This window comes from Anoplophora glabripennis, unplaced genomic scaffold, assembly GCF_000390285.2.
Source record: "Anoplophora glabripennis isolate ALB-LARVAE unplaced genomic scaffold, Agla_2.0 scaffold1072, whole genome shotgun sequence".
NCBI classification, from domain to species: domain Eukaryota; kingdom Metazoa; phylum Arthropoda; class Insecta; order Coleoptera; family Cerambycidae; genus Anoplophora; species Anoplophora glabripennis.
In genome coordinates, this window is record NW_019417159.1 from 90,301 (window position 1) to 98,531 (window position 8,231).

The 8,231-nt window shown below is 35.2% G+C and overlaps 2 protein-coding genes and 3 long non-coding RNA genes across 6 annotated transcripts in view; 3 read left to right on the forward strand and 2 right to left on the reverse strand.

Annotated features, from left to right (window-relative positions):
* LOC108913849 (cyclin-L1) overlaps positions 1-3,147 on the forward strand; it is a 34,790-nt gene extending 31,643 nt beyond the window's left edge. For both annotated transcript variants that reach the window (XM_018719493.2, XM_018719494.2), the window contains one exon: positions 2,330-3,147. In XM_018719493.2, the coding sequence (XP_018575009.1) occupies positions 2,330-2,633 (304 nt within the window). In that variant the 3' untranslated portion in view covers positions 2,634-3,147. The remainder of the gene's footprint in view (positions 1-2,329) is intronic.
* Positions 1,488-6,166, reverse strand: LOC108913852. The gene is made up of 3 exons (XR_001964646.2): positions 6,077-6,166; positions 1,782-1,785; positions 1,488-1,499 (listed from the first exon to the last, which is right to left on the reverse strand). It is a non-coding gene; the product is annotated as an uncharacterized LOC108913852 (long non-coding RNA).
* LOC108913850 lies at positions 3,885-5,763 on the reverse strand. Its single transcript, XR_001964644.2, has 3 exons — positions 5,533-5,763; positions 5,076-5,451; positions 3,885-4,388 (listed from the first exon to the last, which is right to left on the reverse strand). It is a non-coding gene; the product is annotated as an uncharacterized LOC108913850 (long non-coding RNA).
* On the forward strand, positions 4,674-5,457 carry LOC108913851. The gene is made up of 2 exons (XR_001964645.2): positions 4,674-4,951; positions 5,036-5,457. It is a non-coding gene; the product is annotated as an uncharacterized LOC108913851 (long non-coding RNA).
* Positions 6,167-7,283: 1,117 nt separating the features above from the next.
* On the forward strand, positions 7,284-7,982 carry LOC108913847 (pinin). The gene is made up of 2 exons (XM_018719491.2): positions 7,284-7,836; positions 7,929-7,982. The coding sequence occupies exons 1-2, from the start codon at positions 7,336-7,338 to the stop codon at positions 7,980-7,982; spliced, it is 555 nt and encodes a 184-aa protein (XP_018575007.2). The 5' UTR covers positions 7,284-7,335.
* Positions 7,983-8,231: the final 249 nt, after the last annotated feature.

The following is an 8,231-nucleotide window of genomic DNA, read 5'->3' on the forward strand; positions in this document are numbered from 1 at the left end:
TATAGTATTTATTTTGTATACAAATAAGTACATATACGATAACAAATATTTGAAAACAATATAAATATGATTGTTAGTATGTTAATGTTTTCTGGGTCATTGATCATGATTTCGAACTCAAAATTTGAAAATTCAAGATGGCAGATCTTATATGGCGGCCAAAACTTTTGAAATCTGATTTGGTTGACGAAATTGGATGAAAATGTGTTCCTACAGATTTTCGGGGTCGTCGATCACGATTCCGAAGTCAAAATTTAAAAATTCAAGATGGCAAATCCAATATGGCGGCCAAAACTTTTGAAATCTGATTTGGTTGATGAAATTGGATGGAAATGTGTTCCTACAGATTTTCGGGGTCGTTGATCACGATTCCAAAGTCAAAATTTGAAAACTCAAGATGGCAGATCCAATATGGTGGCCAAAACCTTTGAAATCTGATTTTGTTGACAAAACTTGATGGAAATGGGTTGCTACAGGTTTTCGGGGTCGTTGATCACGATTTCGAAGTCAAAATTTAAAAATTCAAGATGGCAAATCCAATATGGTGTCCAAAACCTTCGAAATCTATGTTATCTCGTAAATCTGTGGACATTCACCGGCTCTTAATAAATATGATTTATTCCATCTCGGATAAAAATTATTTTTTCTTGATTTCTACCTTTGAGATGCTTAGCTGCGCAGTAACTGACTCTTCCACTTGCATCTTCCATCAAAAGAGCAAATTAGTTCAATTTATTCAGCCGCTCCTTGGTAGGCGTCTAAGGAAGACTACTAGATTCTTTCTGAGGAGTCCAATCTAGTAGTCAGGCCTTTTAATTTTTCAAAATCTATCTTGTTAATTCGTGCTCATTCGCCGGCTGTTAATATTATTTGCAATTTGTAAGAATTGTATGATATCTTCCAATTCCATTAAAAGCATTGACATTTTGAAATATCGTTTATCCTAATGCCGATGGAATTTACAAAGATAACAAAGTTACCTACATAAAAGATCTGCAAGATTTTATGCATTATTTCAAAAATTTAGTTTGCAACAAAGTTAAAATGTAACGAGGAACAGGCAAATTTCAATCCATACAAAGTTCTATGTTTCGACCTTTTCGTCACACATATTGGTCCCGCCATCTTGAATTTTCAAATTTTGACTTCGGAATCGTGATTGGCGACCCCGAAAACCTGTAGGAACTCATTTCCATCAAGTTTCGTCAACAAAATCAGATTTCGAAGGTTTTGGCCGCTATATTGGATCCGCCATCTTGAATTTTCAAATTTTGACTTCAGAATCATGATAAGTGACCCAGAAAACGCTAGCATACTAACAAACAATCATATTTATATTCTTTTCAAATATTTGTTATCAAACTTGTACTTATTTGTATTCAAAATAAATACCTTATGGATTGATACAGTCCCGCCATCTTTAATTTGTCAAAATCGCCAAACGGCATTAAAAAGTAGATGTCTAACCAAAATATTCAAGTCCAAATTTAATTATTTACCTCAAAAATTGAGAATGGATGTGGGTGGCCGAGTTGACAGAGAATGCCCTATACAGGGTCGCAAAGTCCCCATGGTTCATCGGCCGTTATGTGAGAGCGATAAAGTAAGTCATAGAAATCCGTGCGATAGAGAAAGATGGCTATAATGAAGGCGAAATGGGCGGTGACTATTAGACGCCTTCATTATAGCCATCTTTCTCTATCGCACGGATTTCTATGACTCTTTATCTCTCACGTAACGGCCGATGAACCATGGGGACTTTTCGACCCTGTATACTATACTTCACTAAATATGTACTACTAAATTTTAGTATAAAATTAGACTTAATAAAACACATTACCATTATACAAATTCTGTTTTGATTTCAGTAAAAATTAACATTTCACATTGAAAGGTATAAAATATATCCATTTTCCAGAAATACTCAATTTTTCTTATGAATGTTGCTATGTCCGTATTGATGTAGAAAAAATATGGTGACTTTAAAATAACACTTCACAAATTCATATAAGAGCATTTTTTGCATTGAATTTTTTTCACTGCAGTTTCGCTCTGTGCCACATCCTTAGTTTCAGATAATTCATTTAAAAAGAGCTACACTGATAAGAACTCTCATACAACCAAGTTTGAGAGCTGCCCTGTGACGTAGAGTTCTAGTGCAGTTTTAAAAACTAATTATAGCTCTATTTTTTTTATGTAAAAAAAAATATTCAGACTCTGGTAACACATACTGTTATTCCTAAAAAACTGACACCCTTTTAAAGTTGCACTTTGTATTATAAAAAAATATTTTCATGAATATTCATTTTATATGTTACTGTGTATTCAGGGACAAAAGAAGATCGAGGTCGAACAGCAACGAGAGGGAGAAGAATGACCGCTATGTGGACAAGTATGAAAAATATGAGAAAAATGACAAGTATGAAAAAGACAGGTACAAAGATGATAGAGAGAGATATTCCGAAAAGGAAAGGTACGAAGAGAAGAAAGAGAGAAAGGACAAATATGACAGGGAAGACAAGTACAAAGACAGAGAAGACAAGTATTCCAGGGAGGACAGAGACAGGTATAAGAAATCTAGGCATAGAGAAGAGGAAAAGGTGGAGAGTAGGTCCAAAGACAGACGAAGGTGAAATAAAACTAAATGAGACTATAAAGAAACTTGTAAATATATTTTAATAATTTTAAGTTGTTGCCCTAAGAACTTTGTTCATTAAGGTGTTTATAAAGTTTTATGTATAAAATATTTTTTCCATGCAATTCTTGTTTAATTGATTATTCCTGATATACATTTTACAGCTACAATACACTAAGTTGAATAAATTTGATACCATGAAACTGAAAATATTGTATCGACTCCTTGACGTAAATAATCAAGAAGGCACTATTAATCAATAAACTTCGCAACAGAGTTAATGAATCATTAAAAGTTGGTCGAAACTTTGAAGTAAAAATTTTAATTTTCAGTGTCACGGGACGCAAAGAAATCCAACATTGCGCCTCGTGATTTACTGCCAGGGGCCTTTTGGAACAGCAGGCTGCGGCGCACTCGACGTTCAGTCCTCAGTCCGACCGCTGTTCATTAAATAATCGCCGAGTTTTGCCTCGGTAGCTCACTCTCAGTCGAGACTTGCCACGAGAAGCATCTCTGAGNCCACCTACGAAGGCTGTCCAGGCCTACACGAGATGAGGCAGGATAAAGAGGGATAATCCCCCTCGATCCCAAATCATTGAGGCCAACTTCTAGCCATAGAATAATGGCGGTTGTACCACAACAATTAAAAAATACCTTCAAATCTATATGTAAATAACTCAATAACACTTAACGGACGCTTTGCAATAAAATTAAAAAAAGGAAGCTATTGTTGAAAGCACAAGGAGACGCTTTGCAATAGTAAAAATGTATTGTATGAATGTGTGAGTGAATTGTTGAAAGGACAAAAGAACGCTTTGCAATATGATTCAATAGCAAAAGTAATAAAAAAATATGTTTCGTGTAATGATTAATAAGAAGTTGATGCCGTGATTGTTTTTCTTTTCAGATAATTACCAAGAATGAATGGTAGTATCGATCGAAGTCATCACTCCCAACAAGATTAGAAAATTAATTCGAGAACGAATTAAAGGATCAGGTTTGGCCGTGTGAGCATTCATGGGTTTTGAAAAAACAAATAAACCCACGGTCTGGGACGATGATATCATGAATAGCCAGCCTTCACTGTGCCTTTAGACATATTAATTGTTTATAGTTATAAGATTAGGTCCCTATATGATGTGGCGGTTCCAACAGGAGATTATTATTATTGAATGAACGCTCGCTCGAGTTAGACCGGCCAGAAAATTGTAAATTGTACGAAATAAAGATTTGTGTTGGACTTTTCGAAACTTAATTTTTATTGAATAATCACCAAATCTAACACTGTTCACGTACGTATGTAGCGTTCGGCTTCACTGTTCCGTGCACTCTTTTTTGCCCAAAGGTTTAGTTGTCGTTCGCCTATATAAAGTCTAAAGAGTTAACTAGTTGCCGTTCGAGTACTCTAGAATGATTAATTAAGAGTTCGCTCAGTATGCTCAACCTGCGTTAGGTAAAACAAATGGAGCTTTTTTTAAAGTGCGGTTATAAATGTTAAATGATTATAATATGTTTTCTAACATATGTTCTATGTTGTAATATATTTCTAGCATATTCAAAAATAGCAATTCTTCCCGAATCAGCTTGTTACAGGTTTATTTTATTGCGCCTAACTTATCATCTTTAAGGTCATTCCCAAGAGGGGAGAGTAGATAGTAGGTTGCAAATGATTGGATTAGTGTAGTTTTGTTGGTTTTGTTCACATATGTTTTCCTTGTTGCTGGCCAACCAGTGGCCTCCCCGCAGGTGGTGCCTGGAACAAGTAAAAGTTAGAGGTACTGCGCCAGTACAATCGTGGTGGAAATAGACAAATCGCTTTGTTTAGGAAAGAAATTCCATATACTCAACATGAATAAATAACAGCCCATATTGTCAGAAATATGTAAATATAACCTTTTCTTTGGTCCCACTGTCAAAACGGTGTTAATCTATGGTTATTATCTGCACCAAGTATCTCTCCTAAGATAAATAAGTTAGAAAGAGATAGAAGTTTGAGTTTGAAATAATACAATTTTCTATGGTTTAAAATTTGATATTTCCAATTCTATGATTTTTAAGGGTTTTTATGACTGGGTTTTTTTATACTCTATCTTTTGGGTGAGAGCACCATTTTGAACTAGAAAGACTTAAGTACTTTAGCAAGCTTTAGCTGATCTAATCTCGACGAAAATTGCATTTAGCACCACATTTAGTGGCAGATAGCATTTCTGCACTTAACAGCATATGCTGGATATCAAGAGGTTCTGTGCATTAAAATTTTGTCACCGTGTGCCCTTGTCAGAAGACTACACTTCTTGGCCACACAACATCTTGACGGTAAGCCAGTCCAGCCTTAATCTCATTTAGTCAAACTATATCTCTCATCTATGGTGTAATAATTTATTGATAAATTCCTTTTAGGCCAACAAATACACCGTTATCAAACTTCCGAAACTCTTACCTTAGTATATGGTTACGAAGTACCCTTCCAGCCCTAGCTATCCAGTACCCCGGCAGTCGTACCTACCAGACAGGTCCAGACATCCACCAGGCAGTTCAGTTGTTACATCGTGGGCACATCACACATAGTTACTTGTCCGAGTAACTATACAGGCAATTTAGATATAGTATTATTCCCCATTGCTTTGCTGTAGTCTTGTTGCCGTGCACTGCCCTCATAGCTAGTTTCACTGCATGGCTTACTACCAATGTTTTAGTTTAGGTAATAGCATTATAGCATTAACGCATGATCGCTCTGAGGCACTACCCTATGCTTGTGGCTAGTTTCCAGAATAAGTAAAATAATTTACCCAGCTACCCTGCTGTCGTGGCTAGACCTAAAAGAAAAAAAAGAGTGGAGATTAATAAGTGAAAACTGGTTACTTTAGTACTTTAATTATTGTAAATATTATCCTTACCTTAAGTAAATTTCTCATTCTGTAAGCGAAAACCAAGGTACCTAGGAAAGCGCCGATTGACAAATTTATCACTTAACTGTACAAAATATTATATAAGATAGTATTGCTTGTTTTTTTTATATATAAGCACTGCAGATAATTTTCTCTGACATCTGTACTTTTGACTATTGTCAACACCAACCATAGACCACGAACCGGCAGCGAAGGTCACTAAAATCGATTATTGTATTAATCCCAACCATAGATCATGGCAATAGTAGAACACTTGATTTGTTCGGATCACGGTTCACCTTAAAGCTCCGTCAGAACCAATCCTACCCCCAGTAGTAAAAAAAAGATTGTTCTTTTACTCTCCTAGGAGTTTTATTTCATAAATGCAAAGAACCCACGCTTAGACCAGCACCTTCTTTTTATACTAAAAGGAAGTTCAGGTCTAACAAGCTATCCTAATATTTCTAATATTGTGAACTATAATTTAAAATCAAATTAATGGCTTATCTCCAGGCCAAATCGGAGACAACCACAAAACCTGATGAGGAGTTACCACTAGTGATGGGACTACTCGAATGAAAATTATCGATTATATCGATTATGAAAATCTCTCGAGATATCTCGAGTGGTCATATAGAAACATTCGATAATTCGGATACAAATGACAGTGGCCACAGCGTTACTAACACCTGCACTACTCGAGCGAGTGCGCAGATGTTTCGATTGTTCCAACGCTCTAACGAGCTACAACATCTCGAGATAAGACGGCCGAGAGGATATATGAGACAATCGAATATCACCGCACCGACATACACGAAAAAAGGTATGCAGGAATTTTATGAGAGGTATCGCGGGGGGGTTAGATGGGAGCTCTATTTAGCGGGGATAAAAATTCATATGAATGAAAATAATACCAAATTATGTTTTCTATATATTTTTTTTTCAAAAAAATCCCAAACAATGGACCTCTTTAGGCGGCGACTACTCATTTTAAACACATGCTGCTGAACCACTCAACTGGCAACGAAGAAATATGGAAAAAATGCCCCAATCCGCGACAGTCATTCATTTACCTATCGTCAACATGTTTCGCATATGATTTGAGATAGACCGGAAATTTTCAAAGTGAAAAATTCGATTATATGTAATATCATTCGAATGATCATTCGATTATAAAATTAATTTGAACGGTAACCTCTCGATTATTTAATTCATTCGATTATTCCCATCACTAGTGACCACGCAATGAGAAATGGCAATGACATAATCACAAAACATAAAACGCCAAACGCTATGACCGTTCGTTTACAAAAAGCTCCTTTAGCACGGTAGTCACGTGATTTTACTCTTAACTCTTGTCACTCCGGTTCCTAATAACCATGCCGAATATCTAATAGATATGAGAAATCGCGCGTGCTACACGGTCCATAAAAAAGACGGTCGAGTAATAGACAGAAATTATGGGCGTGGCTTATCTTATACTACGTCACAAGATGTCTAACCTTTAGAATTCATGTTTGTTTACATGCGACTTAACTAGTAATTTTGCATTTTTCCAAGTATTTAAGTAAATCTTTCATAGTTGTTTGGGTATTTTGCAGTAATTAGTTAGTTATAGATAATAGTTTTTAATAAGTTGATGGTGTAGTGTTTAATATAAACCATTAATTTACCACGTAAAAATGCCATTACCCTTTCTCTCTCTCTCTACATTCCATCCATAGTCCATAGTATACTAATCTATAATTTAAAGATATCTAATAAAGTGTAGATCTGTGGTTTAAAGTCATATTCGATTAAGGGATAACGGATATGATTAACCAAATAGAAGAAATGGATGTATTAAAGTCATTTAGTAATTTGCAATTTGAACTGGAAGAGGCTAAACATAGTTTAAAGAGTGTGGATGATAACATTAAAAAAATAATCGGTAGAGATCCTTCGGAGTTACCGTCAAAATTAAATAAAAAAAGATTACCTCAGTTTGAAGAAAAAGTGCGAACAGGTTTAAAAACTCTAAATCGTGCACGTAAAATTACATATGAAATAGAAACACCTGTAAGTAAGAGACGAAACAGTGATTCAATATTTAAAAGATTGTCGACAGCAGTTCAGGAAGATGTACATCAAAATTTACAAAAGCAGTTGATAAGTAAAGTTATTGTTACTTCAAGAGAAGTTCCAAGTAGAGAAGATGCTTTGGAAGCTCAGAAGAAAGATGAAAAATTTAGAGCAAGAAATAGGAGAATGTTTGGTGCTCTTTTAGGAACCCTGCAAAAATTTCAACAAGAAGAGACAAAACTGAAGCCTCGGGTAAGTTACATCTTTTTAACCTAGTTTTGTCCCATTAATTATGCAAAATGTGTTTAAATATTTCATTTAACTATTTAACGGGGTGCTCACAGATTGGTGAAATGATTCTTGAAACAGGTAGAAACCCTTATTACCCTTGGTCGTAGTTAATTATAAGTGGTAACCTAGATTTTATTTTATTAATTTATTACAAATTACATTTGACTCTTAGGGGTAAAACACTTCAAACAATTATATTAATATACCTGTTCTGTGTCGAAACCACGTGAGCTACCCGCTCGTACAGCTCCTACTCAGGTTCTCTTTTATATAAACGCAACGTACTTTTCTTTTAAAATATATTTTCCACAAAACAAACACAAACAAGATTACATTTCACGTTTTTATCAATAATA

Excerpts from the sequence above, each read along its gene's own strand:
- LOC108913847 (XM_018719491.2), top strand. The coding sequence starts at position 7,336 with ATGATTAACCAAATAGAAGAAATGGATGTATTAAAGTCATTTAGTAAT. Across the intron at positions 7,837-7,928 it reads AGACAAAACTGAAGCCTCGG|ATTGGTGAAATGATTCTTGA; the intron begins GTAAGTTACATC and ends GGGTGCTCACAG.